Raw genomic sequence first — 22,186 nt, forward strand, 5'->3', positions numbered from 1 at the left:
CCACACAAATAGCAGGTGCAAAGTCCACAGGGGATCTTTGGTACCCGCCGACCTAGCTGACTCAATGGGGAGTTTCACTTTGGAAATGAGCTTGCAGGCCCGTGGGTACTTAGCCTGCAAGCTCTGCGGAGAAATGGAAAATTGCCCCATTTAAGTTTATTGATCAAATGGTTACACAAGCTCATTACAACTGATGGCCAAAATCAGTTTTTGTAGTCACTGTTGACCCTTGGTGTGTGGCAGAAATAGTTAAACCAGTAGGACGTCCCTACTGATGAAAATGGAAGGCCAAACTTCTTTTTTTATGTTTGCCATTGGCTGCCTGGTTTCAGGATTTCTACTGTTCTGCATTTTCCTTTTTCCAGTCTAACAAACAAAAGTAGAGAGCAATTTTTTCTGATAGTTGTGTAAAGCAATAAATCAGTATCACTTATTTTTTTACTGAATAACAATGACAATTCCAGCTTCCACTGTTTTAGGATTCTTCTCAGGTCACTGTATTCTTTGTCTCCTTCTGTACAAGTGTTCAATATGGGCAGTGCAAATGAAAGAACACTGTAGCAGATGACTCGAGTCACCTACCATTCTTTCTCTTTCAAATAAATGCAGCCTTTGTGACTTAAGTGACTTGGAATATCTCGATGAGGAGTTTCACCAGAGCTTGCAGTGGATGAAAGATAATGATATTCACGATATTTTAGATCTCACTTTTACTGTCAATGAAGAAGTTTTTGGGCAGGTAGGCAATGTTTCTTTACCTTGTAAAGCATCCATATGTTCAGATAACAGAGGTACCAGTCCTTTATTACAGTGAAATCTATTTATATTGAGAATGTATTGGGCCACATTTTATTTATTTTTTATTTATTTAATAGCTTTTATATATAGTTATAGTCTTTCTATATGAGATGGATTTCACTTACAGTACAGTCTGTGTACACTACTAAAGGCTGTAAATCAATCGCTAGCTTGCAAAGTAATTGTATGCATGTGGGGGAAAGAGAGACGAAAGTTAAGAGAAAATGTAAATGGATACAATTTGCAGATTACTAGCAATGCCTAGCTCCAGAGTCAAAGTGTAATGGAACTCACGTACCAGCACAATATACAGTAAGATACAAAGGAACTCTTTTTAGACTAGGTTAATACCTTATCACCCACTTATTTTGTTTCAGTGGAAGGTAAATAATGTGTTAGTTTTGGGAACAGTTCTTAGGCCCTATTTTTGACAAAACTTTGTAGACATGAGATAAGCAATCATTTGCAGATATGGGATAACTACAGCACAGCGTGGGATTGAAGGACATTTGGGTGCAGAATGACTGACAGCTGAGAGGCAGGCTTCCAAGGAGAGTTTACATGTGGTTAATGATACAGCTAATTTTCAGCCATGACCATTTAACAGAACGTGGCCTTCAGCTTTGATTTACTGGATTGTTGCTACTGCCTACATATGCTAACCAGGCTTGTTCAATCTTAGATCACTGAGCGAGAACTGAAACCAGGAGGTGCCAACATCCCAGTAACTGAGAAGAACAAGAAGGATTACATTGAGCGAATGGTGAAGTGGAGGATTGAGAGGGGGGTTGTACAGCAAACGGAAAGTCTGGTTCGTGGGTTTTACGAGGTAATGTGTTCCATTGATGAGGGATTTCACGCATTTTTAACTAGCACTCGGGAATCCTGCTTTCACAACACATCCTAAATATCTTCTGGATGGGTTTGCCTGCTACAAACGTCTGTTTTCCATCCTGGCCATAGTTTGTTACAGGGTTATGATTTATACCCCCAGCTTCTCTTAAGTAACACATTCAGAGCCATCTGATGTAATACTTCTCTTACAGATGAATCCCTTGCATCTTCTTGAGAAATCTCTTTCTTTATTTCATTTTACCTCTACCGTCTGTTAGCCAAGGAACAAGAAGAGGTTCCATGCAAACTTTATGGAGCCTACTTTGCCAGGGGTGCTGACTTTGGCGGGTATATGCAGATTCCCTGAAAAATGCACCTGTCAGGATTTCCTTGGTCCCTCTGACATGACCTGAAAAGTTGGTGAGGATAGGACACCAAACACAAAAGTTATTAGGCGCATGCAAGTCACACACAAACACTGACATGGCACTCTCTAAGCCTTCTTTTCAGAAAGCAGGCTAAAAAATGCCTGACCACTTACAGAAATCTGAAGATGCAAATGCATTTATAAAAGCGCAGGCCTGATTTCTTCTGTTCTCTTCGTTTGCAGGTAGTAGATGCTCGGCTTGTGTCTGTCTTTGATGCACGAGAACTGGAGCTGGTCATTGCTGGGACAGCAGAAATTGACTTGAGTGACTGGAGAAATAACACAGAATACCGAGGAGGTAAAATTGGTTTGCTTTATTTTTTTTTCACAGCTGGGTGAATTACAACAGCACTGTAAGATCTATTGCCTTCTTCAGGAGTGTGAGTCCAAATGTTCTGTCATTTCTGAGCGAGTTTAGGAGCCTTCCAAACTTTTAAATGTTAATGGAGGTTTGTTTTTTTTTGATTGGATGGTGTCGGTCAGCCTCTGGTTTCCAGACATCATCTGTAGAAAGAATAATGCCCGTCACTGTGGATCAATCACAATCAATTGACAGTTACCAAAGATCAACAATTCAGGAAGGAAACATCACAGTCTCCATTTTTTATAGGACATTTAAACAAATATTACAAGAGTAATTTTTTTTTTTTTCCAAAAAATTCTTCTATAATATTTTTAGGGTACCACGACAATCACATTGTAATTCGATGGTTCTGGGCAGCTGTAGAAAGATTCAACAATGAACAACGGCTAAGGCTGCTACAGGTGAGGCATTAGTATTCTGCTTTCCCCTCTTATAGGTCCACAGCTTTTGCATTACATTGTGACATCCGTCCCATGGTTCCCTTGTACTCGCATTGTGTCTTGTACACCAGCCTGCCAATTTATTCACATTCCACTAGCAGGAGTGTTAAACAGAATTAGCCCTGTGTATTTATAGGGTGATTATAGGGACCTCTGAAATAAAAAAAGATGTATTTATTTAGCTCCAGGTATATCCTGCCCTTTCAATGTGTACTCATAATGGGTTACAATCACATAAAGATTAAAACAACATGAGCTGTAACATTTATCTATACACATTACAATATGCACACAAACATATGGCAATAATTCAAGCCCTTTCCATGGGTAAAAAGCTATTTCATCCATCTAAAAGGATTTTTTTATTATTGCTTTCCCTGTACATAGGTAAAAGTACCCATGTATGTCTGCAAAACAGGCACATTTTACCCATCTATCTTTGAAGGCATTCCCAGGATGGGGTTTGGTTGCGGGAGGCTCTCATGTGGGTGGTTATGAATGATCAAAACCCCCCCCTAAGTATGCCTTGAAAAAAATACCTGCACTTAAAGCAGGTGCAGTTTTGTGCCGGTACTTTTCCATAGGCAGCTGTCAAAGAAAAATAACTGTCTGGTTTTGCCTTGATTATTCTGGCAAACCTTGTAGGTAAAAACTATCCACAAGGTTTGCTAAAATGCAGGTAGTTTGATTCTTTTCTCCTTAAAATCCTAAACACCAAAACAGACGCCATAAATACTGCAATGAAATCAGTACATAATATATTAACATTTTAATCCTTTGCCATCCACACAATCCCTCCAGAAACCTAAACATATCTAATAACTCTCTGAAATCATAACACATTCAAATACATCCAGGCCCTTTAAAATCATGGCAAAACCAATTTGCCTCAGCAAAGCTGAAATCTGCTTGAACTCAGCATTCCAGTCCTTACATTAAACTATAAAAGCCTGCATAAAGACACATGATTTTACCATGTGCACATTAAAGTGAGACATAACATGCTGTGCAATGCATTTTACCGAGGGCATGCTAAAGCTTACCCTCGGTATCATGGCCTCAGTAGTAACACAAACGATTGTAGCGTCCACACTAGCTGCTGCAACATTCTCCCTACTAACCGGCCCAAAGTGAACGGGCCAGTTAGAAGTGGAAATTTCATTCCTTTGAACCCTTAAAAATCAAGTTAAGGCCCTACACCCACACCCACCCCTTGCAGAACAACTCACGAAGGCCCCTTTGGGCTAATCCCCCCCATCTCCCCTGCAAGAATGCAGAAACCCCTTTCAGAGACTCCCCAAGACCTTCCCCAACCCCCTCTCACCCCTCCGAATTGGCCAGCAACCATTGCAGAGGCGCCTCCTTTCTTCCCCAGCAGAACTCAGAATGACACCACCTAAGCAGCACATCACTAAGAAGCATTAAAGTACAATCTTATCATTTCATGAAACCAACTCTTCTGTTTTTGTCGACAGTTTGTCACAGGCACATCTAGCATACCTTATGAAGGATTTGCCTCTCTGAGAGGGAGTAATGGACCAAGACGATTCTGTGTGGAAAAATGGGGGAAAATTACCGCACTTCCTAGGTAAGACAAATCATAAAACTAATTGTCCGTCTGAATAAAGTTTGAACTGGTGAGATATTCCAGAGTTCATTGTTCCAGAAGCCAGACACTGTTGTACTTCTGGTGGATTTTTTAAATAACCCACAGCATGAAAAATATGGTAAACTGTAATGTTTCCTATATACATTGCATGAGCATTTTGTAGGTATGACTGAATAGAACTTCCGCTTCAGAATAGTTTTGTTCCGTACCAGATGCTATTCTAGATAAATTAGCACCAGGATAATAGAATACTAACCTCATGCAATGCTTGTCAGCCAGATAGTTCACACATACAGTTTACATTCAAAGTTTAAAAAAAAACTTTAAAGATTTCAGCAAGATTAGACCCCATAACTTAATCAGTGCTGCTACTGCTGCTGCTGCCGCTGATAACTACTGCCTAAAACTTTTTGGTAGAGTAAAGCTAGGCTCAAATTTCCTCTCCAACTTATCTATGGGATACATTCAAGATCTAGGATAGGGATGGCCAATTGGCATTTTGTGAGCCACATTAAGCTCTATCCAAAACAAAATGGTACTACTGCTGGGAGAAGTACTCACCGCCACTGACTGATGCACACCCAGGAGTCTTGTCAACTTCTGCCATCAAGCTGGTTGCTGAGAAGGGGGAGAATCGCCGTGTATGAGAGCTGTTGGCCTTCACACTTCTCCTCCCCCTGAAAGTAGTTCAGAACTTGAGCCGAACCTGAGGTGCTGCCCCAAACTCCCATGCCCCAAAGCACAGCAGTGAGCTGGGAAAGACGTTCTCCGCAATTTCCTCTCATACTGGCTTTGCCTTTATAGGCGTGAGGCAGCCAGCAGACCTCAAGCCATTGTCTCACCACTGCTCAGTGCTTCCCATTTCTTTCCTTTGCTGCTGGCTCCCCTCATACTCGGCTGTGGCAAAAAAAAAAAAATCAGTACTCGGGCCTTTCAGTTGCCCCTTCTCAGACCTAGGACACCTTCTCCTGGAGACTCAATAGCTTACACAGATCCTGTTTTCATGCCTTGCCTAGATCCCCATGACAAGCAATGTAAGTAAAAATATTTGTTTTTACATATTCACAGGCAGCTGTTACTCCTTGTGCATTCTGGAGGGGAAGAAGAACGAGTGTGTGTGTGTGTGTGTGTGTGTGTGTGTGTGTGTTTGTGTGCACCAGCAAGTGTGAGAGAGAGAGTGTGTTAGTGAGCATGTGTGTGAGTGTGCATTAGTGGGTCCATGAGCATGTGTCTGTGAGAAAGTGTGTGAGAGAGAGTCTGTGAGCATGTGCATGAAGGAGAGTGTGAACATGTGTCTGTGAGAGAGTATGTGAATCCATGAGCATGTATGTGTGAGAGAGTGTGTACGAGTGAGTCCGTAAGCATTTGTGTTTAGAGAGAGTGTGCAAGAGTCCATGAACATGTGTGTGAGAGAGTGTGCGTGAATCCATAAGCTTAGCTGTGAATAAGAGAGAGTGCAAGAGTCCATGGGCATGTGTGTTAGAGAGAGAGATTGTCCAAGTGAGGCAGTAAGCATCAGTGGCATAGCCATGGGTGGGCCTGGGCGGGCCATGGCCCACCCACTTTTGGGCTCAGGCCCACCCAACCAGAGCTGTCTGACACCAGAGCTGCAAAGCCGTCATGGGATCCCATACCAGCGATGGTGAAGAATAAAGCCAGAGCAGCAAGGCTGTCTTGGGATCCCATCCCCATGACAGCAAAGATAAGGGCCAGAGCAGCACGGCCATCATGGGATGTCATCTTTTAGGCAGGGGTTAGACATCCTCCACAGCTCTTGAAAGGCCTGGTGGCTCTCTGCCTCTGTGGTCTTTCATATGTGAAAGGTTGGCCACTGTTGACCTAGGGCGAAAAGAAGACCATTTTGAAGGCATGGACGATTCCTCAGCATGCAAGAACTCCTGAGAAGGTCTTCCTCAGAAGAGCAGGGCCAGCGCATCCACTAGGTGAATTAGGCAGTGCCTATGGCACCAACACTTAGGAAGCACTGAAGAGCAGCCATGTGATACTGCGAGGAGAGCCTATCCTGCTTGCGGCAAAGAGGAGCAGAGATTTGTCATGCTCGCAGCCCTGAGAACACACAGTCTGTGGCACGAACAAGGTAGGAGTCGTGGCCGAGACCAGCAGAGGCAGCACGACTGGGGAGGGGAGTGCGCAAGGCAGCAGTCGCCTAGGGCGCCTACTACCCTTGCACCAGCCCTGCAGAAGAGGCTTCCTGTCTAAGCTTTGACTAAGAAGACCTGAATTTCCTGAATCATCATCTTGGAGAAAATAAAGAAGGGTAAAGAAATGTTAAAAAATGCTAACGAGTGTGAAAAATAGTTGCCAGTACTTTAAATACAGACACATTACATGGTTATTCTAAGGGTTTCTTGAGAAAGCAGTTAAGGGATCTGCAGTAGGTTGAAGTTTGTCTGCTTTACTTCATATATAATTTGCATACTTGAAATTTTTTTGCTTCTGATATAATCAGCTGTGGAGCTACATTAAAAATACGGGTTTCTTACTGGTTAAGAGCAACCTGTTCTGAGCCGACTGTTTCAAAATGAGAATACGCAATCATATTATGTGCCTACCCTCTGAATGAGACCGTCTATGTCTGTTCTTGTTAGAGAAAGCACTGGTAACCTCAATGATGTCACTCTTACTAGTAAAGTAGTAAAAAGGTAGGGTAAAGTAGCCAAAATCCATATAGAAAACTTTAGGCAGATGGGTCATTGAGAAATGAGCAGATGATATCTTTTGCATGTAGTAATGAATAAGAAGTCAATGCTATATATGCCTGCTGTAGGTATCACAGGATGATTTCAAAGGTAGTTCAACAGATGTAGGTCATTGTATTTTAAGAATGGAAGTGCAGTAGTTCCATAGAATCCTGGTTACAAATACACCGCATTATATTCCTTTGACAGATGTCTGGGTCAAACAGGATATGCCTGTTTTCTTTCCTATAAGCTCCTTTTAACACCAGTCACTCAGGAGATTCAGGACTGTACTGAAAGAACAGGTTTCTTGTTTTGAAACTCTTGAAAGTAAAGATCTGAGTGGCCAGTCATCCAGGTAGCAGTGTACTTGGACTATTAAGGTGTTGCATCCTGCCTATGGATGTGTCAGCATTGACTGTGACCTTTTCAGACTTGATTCCCACACTGACTGCTTTTAAAACAAGTCAGAACAAGGCAGAAGTAGAAAGAACCGCATTCAGCCATTTTATACCCTGCCAAGAGAAGCTATGAAAAATGACAGCCATGCAGGAAGAGTATCTTGTGTGCCTGTCAGGCAGGTGCAAAATGACCTTCCGGCAAATGGCTCTGGAGAAACATTTGTATTCTGAAACCACAAAGTTAGGTTTTTAAAGATTGGTACCTGAAGACTGGAGGGTTGCCAATGTAATGCAAATTTTTAAAAAGGGATCAAGGGGTGATCCAGGAAACTACAGATCAGTGATTCTGTGCCAGGCAAAATGGTAGAAACTATCATAAAGAACAAAATTGCTGAACATATAGATAGGCATGGTTTAATGAGACAAAGCCAACATGGATTTAGCCAAGGGAAGTCTTGCCTCACAAATTTGCTACACGTTTTGAGGGCATAAATAAAGCATGTGGGTAAAGGTGAGCCAGTTGATATAGTGTATCTGGATTTCCAGAAAGCATTTGACAAAGTCCCTCATGAGAGACTTCTTAGGGAATTAAAAATCCATGGGATGGGGACAGTGTCCTATTGTGGAATGCCAGCTGGTTAAAAGATGGAAAATAGAGAGTAGGGCTAAATGGTAAATTTTCCCAAAGGAGAAAGGTGAGTAGTGGAGTGCCCCAGGGACCTGTTCTGGGACCACTGCTTATTAATATATTTATAAATGACCTGGAAATAGGAACAATGAGTGAGGTGATCAAATATGCAGACAACACAAAATTATTCAAAGTTGTTAAAATCACAAGAGGATTGTGAGAAATTGGAAGAGGACCTTGCAAAACTGGGAGACTGGGCATTCAAATGGAAAATGAAATTTAATGTGGAGAAGTGCAAAGTGATGCACTTCCAAGTGGATTTTAAAAGCCCCGCAAAATGGCGCCGGCCATACGGCCGGCACCATTTTGCAATACGGCAATACGGCCATACGCAATGGCCGTATTGCCGTATTGCAAAATGGCCGTATGGCCAAAATGCCGTATTGCCGTATTGCAAAATGGCGCCGGCCATACGGCCGGCGCCATTTTGCAATACAGCAACACAATTCGAGTGCAGGAGGACGTTCCCGGACCCCCGCTGGACTTTTGGCAAGTCTTGTGGGGGTCAGGAGGCCCCCCCAAGCTGGCCAAAAGTCCCTGGGAGTCCAGCGGGGGTCCGGGAGCGATCTCCTACGCTCGTGACATCGGGGGACAGGAACCAAAATGGCGCCGGCGCTACCTTTGCCCTGTCATATGACAGGGCAAAGGTAGCGCCGGCGCCATTTCTATCAACGCACCCGTGGCCCGAGAGTGGAAGATCACACCGGGACCCCCCCACTGGATCCCAGGTAATTTAAGACATTTTGGGGGGGTTCAGGAGGGTGGGGGATTTATTTTAAAGGGTCGGGGTGGGTTTTAGGGTTGTTTTAGTGTGCCGGTTTTTCCGCCCTCCCCCGATTTACGATTTACACGATTTTAAAAAAAACAAAACCGCGACGATCCGATTCCCTCCCCCCCAGCCAAAATCGATCGTTAAGACGATCGATCACACGATTCACATCTCTAGTAACAGAGTGGATGAGTCATGATGTACTTGCAGCACAGCTCTTGGTCTTCCTTCCTATATTATGACCATCCACAGATTGGTCTATATTTGGCATTAGCAGGACAACAAAACTAGAGGGTCAATTCACACATACTTGGGATGTAGACACATTTCCGGCAAAATGTATTAATAATAAATTTAGCCTGACTCACCTTCAAATATATTCGCCCCCATGGGCAAGTGAAAATAATCATATCCTGAGTTCATAAAATGCTGCTCAACAACCTGGAATAAATCCCCTTTACCTAGAGGTTTAGGCCCGCCCCCCTTTCTGGTGTGTGATGCATTATCAGCTTTCAGTGCATTATACATGAGGCTCATTATCCCTTTTAGAGAGGCAAAGTCATTCTGCCTATGTCAGCAGCATTTGGCATTGGGTGGAGGATGTGCATATAGTATGCTTAGGGTGCGACATCAACACAGTCTAAGCTGAAGGAGCCAAAACTGTTTGTTCATGTTTCATTTCATTGCCTCATTTAAATACTCTCTTTATCTCATGAGCCAGCTCCATAAGAAACAAGGGGGGAGGGGGGGGGGGACAGCATGAAGCGACATATAGAGAACCAATAATTAAAGTTGAAACTCTCTCACTCTCAACTTCTTAGAAATGTGCAAAGCACAAACAGCTGCATTCTCAAAGGACTAGCATATATTCAAAAACAAAAATAAACTCCACTTGTCCATGTCTACATTTTGCCTTCTCTTTAATTAACTGCTTTCCTGGCCCTAAAGGTGTAACACTGGCAGCTCAGTTGGCAAAGACCAGCTTTCACTTATTCTGAAGAAGCAGCATGCCACTTTTCCAGTTCTAGGCTGGCCTGTCAGATTTGAAAGACATAGACAATGCCAAAGTATCATCTCAAAAATAGGGGCAAACAGTAGCTAGAATCTGTGTTCCCTGTTTAACTCCGGTGTGTATGCCTGCCTACCTCCATAACTCATCGTCTGTGAGTACCAGACCTGCACACCGTTGTGACCTGGTGATTCTCACGTAGAATGACGGAATATAAAACACTCAACTAAATAAAGGTACTATCGTATTAAGCCAGGGCCGTAGACCTACTTGAACATCCTTATCTCCTGTGTCATGACACCACTAACACTTTACACATCTTCATCTATACCAGATAGCATTCAGTTGACTTAGTGTCACATTACTCAAGTTCTCTGGGATACAGCACTTGTAGCAGAATCTTCCTCATCCCTAGTTCGCTCTTCTGCATTCCTGTCTTTTGTTTCCATGGCTATCTCCTCTGACCATGTACAACATGCAGCACACATCAAAGACCTGTCTCACTATGCCTGGAGCAAGAGAAGAAAACCTCCAATAGGGTTCAGAGTTCAAAATTGTTTTCTCAGCAGGCCAGTTGTGAGCTCGGCAATGTCTTTGGTGGAGTAAGGGGCATTGTAAAGTCTGCTGTTAACTGTGAGAAATAAGCACAGGATGAGGATATGATTCAACTGTGCCAAGTGATCACAGACATGGTCCATTTAAATAGCTCTGATGCACTGTCCTCCTTGTGGCACTGCATACTATAAAACTGCAGGGATCAGGTGCTGCTGTTTATTGCCTGACTGGTGACTCTGCCTCTTACATACAATTTTTTTTCAGTTGTCCACCCCACATATCTCCTGAATAGACCCCAAATAGTTGCTACTTGTCAAAACCAAAACATCTGCCCACCAGAGATGACTTGACCCATAAGGTTTTATATCCCATTTTTGTAAAACGTTACATGAGGGAAAAGATGTCATTTTGATCAAGTCAACTCTGTATGACTTTAGAGTAGAGACAATATATATATATGGGATCTCATATTTAGTGATGGAGAAGTAAGGGTTAAGATAGAAATCAAGATATTCAGTTTTGCTGTTGGTAGAGAAAATAGACAGCTTAGATGGGTCTTTATCTGCCTTCAGATTTCTATGTTTCTGATGTACTTTGAATCATGTTTGGCTAACAAGGAGCACGTGCTGAATCTGCATGAGTAAATTTGGGTCTTGGGTCATTGCTATCATCGGTATTATATTATCATAAATAGTCTGTGGGACAGATGAAGACTTATAGCAGAGTATCCATTAAAATATGCTTAACCTTGTTGTATTCTACTACTTTTATTTGTAGGGCACAAATAAAGATCAAAATAATAACAATAATTTGTGCAGCCTTGGGATTTTCAACATGGGAATTTTCTTCACTACAATGATTGTACTCCACTGAAATGCACTGGAAAGAAAAATGAATTTGGAAAAATGTTTCTGCTTCAGGATTTTTCCTAAGATAGGGTTCCACTGTGTTTTGTGGGGCATTTGTTTAAAGGAAGATTGTACAATTCTTACAGTATATGAAAAAGTGAAGCATTCAATAGGGGAGATTGGAAGTGCTATGTAACTGAACAGCTCAGCTTCTAGATGTTGAAACTAATTTCTTCCCTGAGATTAGAATCCAATGGATATGAATACTTTTTTTAAATAGAGAATATCCTAAGAAAAATTTGTTAAGTTAAAGAACCATTTAAACTTTCAGTCATTCCATAAATTATCTTCACAACTTTTCTAGATAACCCATCATTATCCTTCCTTTTTTACAGGGCTCATACGTGTTTTAATCGGCTTGACCTTCCTCCATATCCTTCGTTCTCCATGCTGTATGAGAAGCTGTTGACAGCTGTTGAGGAAACAAGTACATTTGGACTTGAGTGATGCACAAACCACAGTGCCCAGCTTCTGTTGGACCTTTACGGATCCATCCTCTTCAAGAACAACTAAACAGCTTTGCTGGATTTTCAAGTTGAAAGTAATAATTGAAAATCCAGTTTAAAGTTTTGAGATTCCACGGACCTGTAACTCAAGCTTATGGGCCAGTCTCAACGGGAGTTCCAGTGGCAGAGATGCCAACTCTCCCTCTTCAGAAGAGGCACCATCTAATTTTCCCAAGACAAACCAATTTTTCTACTTTTCCCTCTTAAAATTTCCCTGGTACATTTCAACGGGGATTATGGTAAAAGAGATTACTCTTCATTACCTCAAATCTGCTACTTAGGAGCGTTCAAGTTTGACGATTGTGCAATTATGGAGACCACAGGGAGCGAGCATGCCTGGTAAGAAGGGGAAACCAGCAGTCCTGCAATCAACGATTCTTTCTGGCTGCCAAACCTTTTACATTTGGTATGTAAAAAAATACAAAATCCCAAGCCCTATGCTATGATTAGCATCACTGTTTGTGCAAGAGACTGAAGAGGAGAACTGGATTGTTATGAAGGTTTTGAGTGCACTTTAACAGATAGTGAAATCACTCCATCTCAGCCACCAAATTATAAAAATCTGAATAATATAATGTTTCAATATTTAAAAAAAAATACATTACTTTTTGCTGCATAAACATGTTAATGATAATTACATATTTATTATAGCTATTCCTAAGGCTATTGGTGCCTGGCCTGCATGGTGTGCACCTTAGATTTCGATTTTATTTGGCAGAAATGAATAAGGAGCAAAGTCAACAGGAAATTGTCATTAAAAATAGTTCATAGTAAGGAAGTTTCTGAAAATGTATATGCAAGTGGTATATGTGGTATATGAAGTGGTATATGAAGATCTTATACGTCATAATGCATGGCAGCAGTTTTAGACAAAAAAACCTAGCAGTTTATCACAGCTTATCAGGAAGAAGAAATATTCAGCTAACTTTTTTATAAGTTTTATAGGTTCTGTGTATTTTATTCTGTAAATGATAAATGTGAACCTGGGAAGCGAAAACAAAACACTTAAGCATCTGTTCTGGTCACTTCTTGTGCTTCAGCAGCTAGACATTGCGCTGGTATTTGTTTCTTTAAGCACACTCAAGGAAAAAAAAAAGTCTTATTTTTATAAGGGTAAGAATCTCCCTGGAAATATTTTGCACTGAATGTACCAAAGTTTGAAGGGATGTTGTAATAAATCTGTCGGTAGCTGTATCACACTCACCAGTCTGTAGAAAGTAGCTTCTCAGAAGCCAAAACGTTCTTAGTAGTGCCATGTCCACAGGCAGCAGGACTAAGCGCGCAGTAATAATTTTGTAATTTTCACCATGTGGTAATCTCATACAGTTTATTATTTTTTTCAAATGCATTAGATTCATTTTATTTCATCCACCTAAGCAACTCAGAGGAGACATTTGAATATAATTGTAATAAAATGAGAGTTGTTTCGTATTTCCCTCCCCGGGTTTGCTGTTTTTTTTTTTTCCATTGTACGCTGTGGTATAGCACAATACAGCTCACTTTGAAAAGCGAGTGATGCGGTCTCACTGTGGAGCAGAGTCAGCCTTTCAAGTCATTTCAGTGAACATCCTTTTCTATGGAAAGCTATTTTGCAGCACCTTTCTAACTCAGCATTTTCACTGATGAATATTTGTTTTTCTCCTGAGTGATATTCAGAGTGAAGAACTTTTCTACTCTCTCAGATTGTGGTATCAAGCAATCTTCAGAACCCTTACTTTCGTTCAAGTATGCAGGGCTTCATCTGAAAAATCGGGCAGGCCTCCATAAATTGAGTTGTGTTGCACATTTGCAGGCACCTCTTTCATGGTCATGAATAACTGCTAAAGTCAGCCAGATATAATTGTAATTTCAGGACACTGGCTTGGAGTGGCAGGTTGCTATTACCTGATAAAGAAAACAGTGGCCATTTTGAACCACATTTTTGCAGATGTGCTTTGCATTGTTGAACCAGAGACCCCAAGGTATCTATAAATCAAGGTATCTATAAAACTCCAGTTCTTAGCAAAGGTCTGTCACAATGCTGATACACATGGTATCCAGAAAATAGAGGTTGCCAGCCTTACTGCTGGGAGAGCATGCACCACCAATTTGTTTTGGGTCAGCATTGTCAGTGGTCTAAAGGAAAGAACAAAGCCCTTTTGGTTTTACTGGAAAATATTTGCTCTAAGGACTACTGTATTGTAGGTCAAGGGAAAACCATTAACTTTTATTAAAGTTTTTTATTTTATAAAACTTTTATTAAAGTTATTTATTTTATAACTTTTATATAACAGGGCATGTTCTACTTAGTCATTACACCAGGGGTTACCAGATGATGTGCAATGGGCCAAGGACATTTCTTAGATAAAACTATGACTTAAGTAAAAATTAAGAGCAAAACATTTTAAACATAAATTTGATTCATGTACTTTCTCTCTTGCCTGTGAAAGGCTGCCAGTCTGCACCTCAGTCTTCCAATTGATGGTGGGCTGTGCCTGTGGTCTAGAAGAAGAGTTGAGTCAAGCACAGCCAAGCATAAACGGAGCCAAATTATTTGGCACAGAAAACAGAGCAGGCAATCATTGCCAAAATAAAAATATACTTTTTTAAAACTTTTGTGTCTGTGGTTTCATTTATTCTCCGTCTCTGCTTGTTTCTTCTTTACTTGACCTTCTCCAAGCTGTGCCTTTGCTGTTTCATTTCTTTATTGCTTCTCAGACTGTTCTCATTTTCCTATTTTTCTCTTACTGTTCTTAGTTGTTTTGTCCTCTTTCCTCCATTTGTGTGTGTCTTTATCTGCAGTGTCACCCCACTTTTTTCCCTTCCCCTCACTCAAGCATGTCACCTTCTCTCACCTTATTCTCCATTGCCCTCATCAAGCTGCAAACTTTCCACTCATATCTCTCCCCATGCTGCTTCCTTCCCTTTCCTCTGCAACCCCTCCCAAGCTATTTCATTCCTTCTCCTCTTATCCATCCATACTGCTTCCTTCCCAGTGGATTTTCCTCCTTGAGTCATTTCCTTCTCTCTTCTCCCTCCACTCTCATTCTCCATATTTCTCTTCTCTCTCTCTTCTCAGGCCATTTTTTTCCCTCTTCTCCCTTGTGCTGCTTCTTTCCCTCTTCTCTCCTCTTCTTCTCCATTCTACTTCTTTCTCTCCCAGCCTCATCCCCAACGGCTTCTTTCCTTCCCTGCCCACCTCCTCCTCACCTTCTCTCTGCCTTCCACCACACCAGCTCCTCTTCCTGTTCTTACCTTCTTCTCCCCTATCCCACCCCCTTCCTCACCTGTTCATTTACTCCCCTCAATCCCACCTCCTTCTCTCCCTGTCTCCTTACAAACTCTTCATGTCACCTCTTCTTCTTCCTACCCACCCTATTGCATTTGCCCTACTCCCCATCCACGCCTGTACTTGCCACCCACATGTCCTCCCCTTTCTCTCATCTACCATTTTCCTTCCCTACCTAATCCCTCCTCCCACAGGGCTCCTAATTGGTGGTACTGGCATTGGATGTGCTCTGGGCTGCCACTGCTGTTCCTCCTCGCAACACTGACTAGGAGGGAGTGGGGGGGGGGGGGCTGTCTCTAGGCCATTGCTACAGCTTCTGCTGGGGCGTCACAGCACTACTGCTTCTCTTCATGGTGGCACCAGCTAAAGGAGAACAAGAGTGACCACAGGGGCAGAAGGGAAGAGCGTGTTTCCTGCACGGCTGCTCTTACCTCCTCTTGTGGCCTATTGGTCAGGCATTCCTGCCAGCTGATAGGTAGTTGGGCTAAGTGGAAGCAACAGCTTTAGGAGGCAAAAGTACTTCCTGTCTGCTTCTTGGGCCATTAAGAGGTCACAGTTGTTCAAACCTGGACATCTCTGAAAATATCCCATCCAGACATCCTCGTATCAATGGGAAAATGTGGATTTCTTCTAACCCTAGTTATGGCAATACACTAATAAAACAGCAAATATGCGGAGTAAACAGTGCATACATATAGATAAATGTCAAGAAAAAGGAGATGTGTATTGAACAGTGATTATCTGCTCGTGCCACACATCTCCTTTTTCTTGACAATAATAAAAACAGCTGTGATTAAAAGTATTACATTTGACTTCAGATTGTTGATAACTTTGCAGCTAGATCTGTGCATTAATGTTCCAAAGGCACTGTAGAAATCATGCTAAAAAAAAAATAACCATTCTGGGCAGGAAAAAACATATTCATGAATAATAATCCTCCTAGAAAATGTAAAGCTGAAAGATGCAGCATGTAGAAAGACCATCATACTAAGATGCCATTAAGGCACTAGCGCAAGTGCTGTCGGCTGTCTATATGCATTGAATTCTATTGTCATCAAACTATAGAAAGTCTGTGAAAGGCATTATTTTGGGGTCTATTTTTATAATAAACTAAAATGTCCCCCTTGAGAAAGAACTGCCACCACCAACTGCAGGAAGAACCCATAAATGCTCGACACCAACACGGTGTTTCCAGGCTTAAGCTCTTCGTTAGGGCCTCCGTGAACGCTCCCTCCATAACCTTCTCTCCATTCGTACTGGTATGAGCAGTGTTCAGCAATCACGGAGCCCCTGATGAAGAGCTAAAACCTCCAGACACTGGGCTGGTGTCAGATTTTCATGGGTTCTTTTAGCAGTTGGTGGTGGCAGTTCGTTCTCTGCAAGATAACTGCGTAGCAGAATGGACTGAAATGAAGGTCTTTGAATTCTGAAAGCCTACCAGCTTCCCATTTGGTTATCCATTTTTCCTAGTCTTTTTAGTCTGCAGTCCCTACCTCACCTGTCCCCTTCCCACCCCCTGACACACACAAACACGCACAAGAAATCTAACTGGTTTGTCACTTTATGTTGAGCATGCATAAGGAGCTTTTCAAAACTGTAGACTTCCAAATTTCTCTCTCCTTTTTTTTTTTTTTTTTTTTTAGCAAACTGTCAAGAAAACCATATATGACACTTACCCCCTTGTTATTTCAAGCCAAAATAAAGCAATGTCCAAAGAAATTAACCTTCAAGCATGTCTAGCAAGCCTGAGTTAGCCTGTCATCTATTTAGAGAGCTTAGATCAAAGCCCTTTTAACTTTTTTCTGTACCCTTTGATAAAACTTGGACATTATAGAATGAAGTCACTACCCCAGGAGTATTGTAATGTGCCCTAACGCAATGTGTGCTCCTCCTGCCAGCCTTGGGACATCTTGCTGGTGGCAGTGGCATGCAGAACAAGCTCTGTCCCCTGGCATCATGGGGTGACAGTACAGGGTCCTCTAGGTACCCCTCCTTCATTCTCTTTTCTCTTTAAACACAACTATTATACTGTGTAAGGGTAAACGCTGGCATATCAGCGCTGTAGCTGGTAAATTTCTTTCATTTTTTAAAAATTGAAACAAGTATAATATTTCATTTTGAAAACTGGAATATTTTGGTTTTAAAATTGTATCTAGTATAATCCAAGTTTTAAAGGGCTCATAGTGCTTTATCAGGCTTTCTAACTTTTCAGAATAGAGATGGTGATTCTTGCTGACTCTTTCCTGCTCATTAGGGCTATGCATTCGCTGACTACTCTTGGCTAGTAAAAAAAAAAAAATTGCAATAGAAAAGGATAGTACATCTCAAACAGCAGAAGCAAAAAGTTTTTCCTGAAAGATATATTACAGCCATTTTTATGAGAAGTATTAATTTAAAATGTTCGAATCTTGACCCTGAGGTCCAGAAGTCTAGTATACGTGTGTTTTTTTATTGAGCTGTTATCAGGATCATGCAGTTCTGTCAATAAAAAAGGGCAGTACAGTTCTTTTCAGCAAAGCTACAATGTTCGGAACTGTACATGAACCAGTTAAATTCACATAGATAGACATTTGTCCTATGTGGCAACTATTTACTTGTTTATTTGTTTATTTGAAATTATTTATGAATCACCCTTTCCAGATTAAAAAAATTGCTCAGAGGGATTTACAGAACTAACACGTAATTTAATAAACATATAACACTAAAATTGAAAAATAGAACAATACATAAAACAAAATTAAAACATTTGTTCCTCTTCCATTGGATACTTATAAACCAGTTGTTTATTCTTCAATTCAGCCCCCATAAATGAGATTTTAATATCCTTTTTTCATTAACCATGATTTTACCCCTTCCAGAATTTCATCAAATCATTTTCTTCCCTTAACACCACCGGTCATTAATTTCAGAATTTCGGGACTTCAGAAGAAAGGGCTCGATTTTGCAGGCTTAGGTGTTTAAACACCTTCACAGATGGTAAACTTAATTGTGCCCTGGGTTCACGTCTACTACTGTGCCATTGAATACATCCCGCAAGATGAGGAGGACATACACCCCTCAGTACCTTAAAGGCCAGTATTAAACATTTAAATTAACATACTTGAGATCGACAGCCAATGGGGTTTTTTTTTTCTGGCAGATGAGCCCAGATGTGCATTTGCGTATTGACTGCACACGTAATTGGAATCAAGCCTTGGTTCATCTGAAGTATAATGTTGAGTAAGCATAATCTGTCATAATTGTGCATGGGTAGACCTAGTTGACATATCTAGAGTTGTTAATAGGACATCATATTGTACTGAAATCTTTTAGGAGTCTTTCCATGATTATTAGTATTCTTGTCTTAATGCTTTACAAAGGCACATAAGAGTCCCTGCTCATTAGAGCTTATAGTCTAGTCAAGACAGACAGAAAGGACAGACTGTCAAAACCAATTAAGTGGCTTTGATTCAAAAAACAGTGAGGCCACGAACTAAAGCAGATGAGTTAGATTTTGATAACTGAGGAAGGGCAACTTTGCTTGAGTAAAGCTGCAAGGAATGAGGCCAATGGGGTGGATTGGATGCCAAGTCTTTCCCTAAATGTTTGAGCAATTCTGAACCAACTGACATCCTAAATTTATCCAGAGTTAAAAACTGTATAAAGTAAAATTAATGCATAACATACAAAAATACAAGATTTTACTTTGTCATCTACAGTATAAAAATATATCTTTGCTACACTTAAATGTTTTCTCTCAAAGTGACCTGCAAATTATTATTTTTATGTACTATTTTAACTTTGGTCTTCTCTGCTATGCTGTTTCCTTTCTTTGCATTCTGATCATTTTACCCTTAGTAGTGGATACAGATAGCCACTTACCCTAACAAGCTTTCATTTTATGAGCTCAATGAAAATCTTTCATGCTAGCACATTTCACCTGCAAAGAGGGAATTTATGTGCCAAAATGAAAAGAACATTGGCTGAGGAGCTGGGCCAGTTTGGGCTTTTCTGGTATAAAAGTTTTCTCTTGGCTAAAGATATATCTGAATTGAAATAAAAGGAATACACTCTTGTCACAGTTATACTAAATTTTTCCAATTGTATTTTTAAAATGTTTCCATCTGAGTATACAGAAATGCAAATAAATGTGAGCCCAACGTTACTAGGATTAATTAATTCATAGCTTGTGTGCCCCATTAGCTTTTAATTTTGATGTCAGTCTGAAATACCAGCTCTGCAAGTGATAGCAGCCTCCACCTCCAACCATAAACCTTCAGCGCTCAAACTCATTCACCTCACTTCAACTGCTACAGGATGCAGATGTGAATTTTGCTGTAGCATGTAAGGAAGATGTTCCCAGTTCTATAGTGCATATATTTTTGAACTGGGCCAAATGACAAGGACAAAAACGTAAAACTGCAAGGTATTTCACAGAAAAGAAAATTTCAGGAATTTGGGAACAGCCTACAGAAATGTATTTTAGTGTAAACAGTGATCTAAAATACATTTGTCTCTGCCTTGGCTGTACAAAATGTAAATCTTGTTCTGCTAATAATTAGCATGCTCTATTGGTACAGTACACAAATTCAATTATAACAAGTCCTCTACAGCAAACTTTACTACCTCTCAACCTATTTTGTGATAAGAACTGTGCACTGACATGTTTTTTGTCTGCAAAAATAATTTTGAAATATGAATATATATGTATGAATATATATGTATGAATATATATGTATTCCTATTAGTAATAATTTCTTTACAGCAAATGGCTAAAGTGGGTTTAAATAAATTGACATTTAGACTGGAGTGAGAATTGTTTCATCACTGATGTTTGTGATGTATCAATTTTTTACCTCTTTGGTAACCTTTTAACCACTCCCTTCCTCCGCCAATCCCCAGCTTATCTCTGAGTGGCTATCGACCCTGATCATATGACAGAGAAGCTGGCAAACAAACATATTACTAAGCATATGAAATTGCCAATATGAGTTGGAAAAATTACTACCTACGGTTAAATATTATGCAGTTTATCTTTCCAATTTTATCAAATGAAAAATTGTGTCAGAAAAATTGCATCCATTTTCCCAAGATCCTTGAACTCTGCTTACTTTCAGTCAGTCCTAAAGGAGCAATGATATATTTTATACAGAACCTGAAATGCTTATCTCTTACAGTACATGGTGAACGTCTGAAAATGGGTCCCATAAACACCTAAAAGCTGATTAAACAAACAAGTATAGACAATGACAAGAAATAAAGACAGTGAAGTCCATCTAGTCTGCTCATTGTTTTCTTTCTGTTGCAAAACTGCAGACCTTACTTGATCTCAGGTTTTACTTCTATTTCCTTTCCACAAAAAAATACTTTTTTCTTGAGCATTTCTTATGCCTTTGGTTTATTTGGCTGTCTCCATCGTATTCCAGCTCCTCTATCCTCTCTTCTGAGGTTTACATATTTTACTCCTGGGGGAATTCTGCACCAAAAAATTAAAAATTCTGCAACAAAAAATTGAAAAATTCTGCACACACATTTTCTAAATTCTGCACACACATTTTCTAATTTCTGCAAAATTCTGCACATTTATTTTTCAAAATAACACAACATTTTTTGCAAATTATTCTGCATTTCAGTGCAATGAGTGTCTCTGGCAACTTGGCAGGGACTGCTGCAGTTGTTGCTAACCTCTCCACCTGAGTATCCCTGTTCACTGCCTCTCTTACATATCAGACATATGCTTTCTCTCACATGCCATCTGTCACACACAGGTTCTGTCTCCCCACATACAACTCTCTCTCTCACACACACACACACACAGACTCCCAGATAGCAACCTACCCACTGGCTCACAACAAACACAAGGGCTCAAACACACACTCTCATGGCCAGGGCCTCTTCTTTAGCCCCTCTCTTTCCCCCTCCCCCTTCTTTCTCTCTTTCTCTATCCTCCTTCCCTCCCCTCCCTTCTCTCTCTCCCTCTTCTTCTCCTTGCTTGCTTACCTCAAGCCGCCAGTGCCGTGCTGCGATGCGATGCCCCCACTCTCTGTGCGCCATCTGACTTCCCCTCCCTTCTCTCTCTCTCCCTTTTCTCCTCCTCTCTTTTTCCCCTCTTCTCCTTTCCCCCTTCTTTCTGTCTTTCCCCTTCTTTCTGTCTTCCCTCTTCTCTCTTTCCCTCTTCTTTCTCTCTCTTCCCCCTTCTCTTTCTCCCTTCCCCCTCCCTTCTCTCCCTCTTCTCCCCATCTCTTTCCCCTTCCCCCTCTCTTCCCCCTTCTCTCTCTTCCCCTTCTCTCTTTCTCCCTTCCCCCTCCCATGTTCCCCTCCCTCCCTCTCTTTCTCTCTTCCCCTCCCCTTCTCTCTCCCTCTTCTTTTCTCTTTTTCCCCCCTCTTCTCCTGCCCCTTCTTTCTCTTTCCTTCTTTCTCTCTGTCTTCCCTCTTCTCTATTCCCCCTTCCCCCTCCCCTCTGTTCCCCTCCCTTCTCTCCATCTTCCCCCTCTCCACCTTCTCTCTCTCTTTCCCCTTCTTTCTCTTTCCCCCTTCTCTCTTTCTCCTTTCCCCCTCCCCTGTTCCCCTCCCTCTCTTTCTCCCTTCCCCCTCCCCTCTGTTCCCCTCCCTTCTCTCCATCTTCTCCCCCTCTCCCCCTTCTCTTTCTCTTTCCCCTTCTCTCTTTCCCCCTTCTCTTTCTCCTTTCCCCCTCCCCTGTTCCCCTCCCTCTCTTTCTCCCTTCCCCTCCCCTCTTTCCCCTCCCTTCTCTCTCTTCTCCTCTCTTTTTCCTCTTCTTTATCTCTTTCACCTTCTCTCTTTCCCCCTCCCCTATGTTCCCCCTCCCTTCTCTCTCGTCTTCTTCTCCTCCTTGCTGCTTGCTCCTCGAGCCTCCGGTGCCGTGCTGCGATGCGATGCCCCTACTATCTGTGCCCTACCTGATGTTGCTGTCC

The 22,186-nt window shown here is 41.4% G+C and overlaps 1 protein-coding gene across 3 annotated transcripts in view; it reads left to right on the plus strand.

Moving 5' to 3' along the window:
• Positions 1-13,438, plus strand: part of HECW2 (HECT, C2 and WW domain containing E3 ubiquitin protein ligase 2) — a 646,010-nt gene extending 632,572 nt beyond the window's left edge. For all 3 annotated transcript variants that reach the window (XM_029606070.1, XM_029606068.1, XM_029606069.1), the window contains exons 24-29: positions 610-739; positions 1,481-1,627; positions 2,243-2,357; positions 2,739-2,824; positions 4,339-4,451; positions 11,837-13,438. In XM_029606070.1, coding sequence (XP_029461930.1) covers positions 610-739; positions 1,481-1,627; positions 2,243-2,357; positions 2,739-2,824; positions 4,339-4,451; positions 11,837-11,948 — 703 coding nt within the window. In that variant the 3' untranslated portion in view covers positions 11,949-13,438. The remainder of the gene's footprint in view (positions 1-609; positions 740-1,480; positions 1,628-2,242; positions 2,358-2,738; positions 2,825-4,338; positions 4,452-11,836) is intronic.
• Positions 13,439-22,186: the final 8,748 nt, after the last annotated feature.

Source organism: Rhinatrema bivittatum, chromosome 6 (genome assembly GCF_901001135.1).
Source record: "Rhinatrema bivittatum chromosome 6, aRhiBiv1.1, whole genome shotgun sequence".
In the NCBI taxonomy this organism is placed as follows: domain Eukaryota; kingdom Metazoa; phylum Chordata; class Amphibia; order Gymnophiona; family Rhinatrematidae; genus Rhinatrema; species Rhinatrema bivittatum.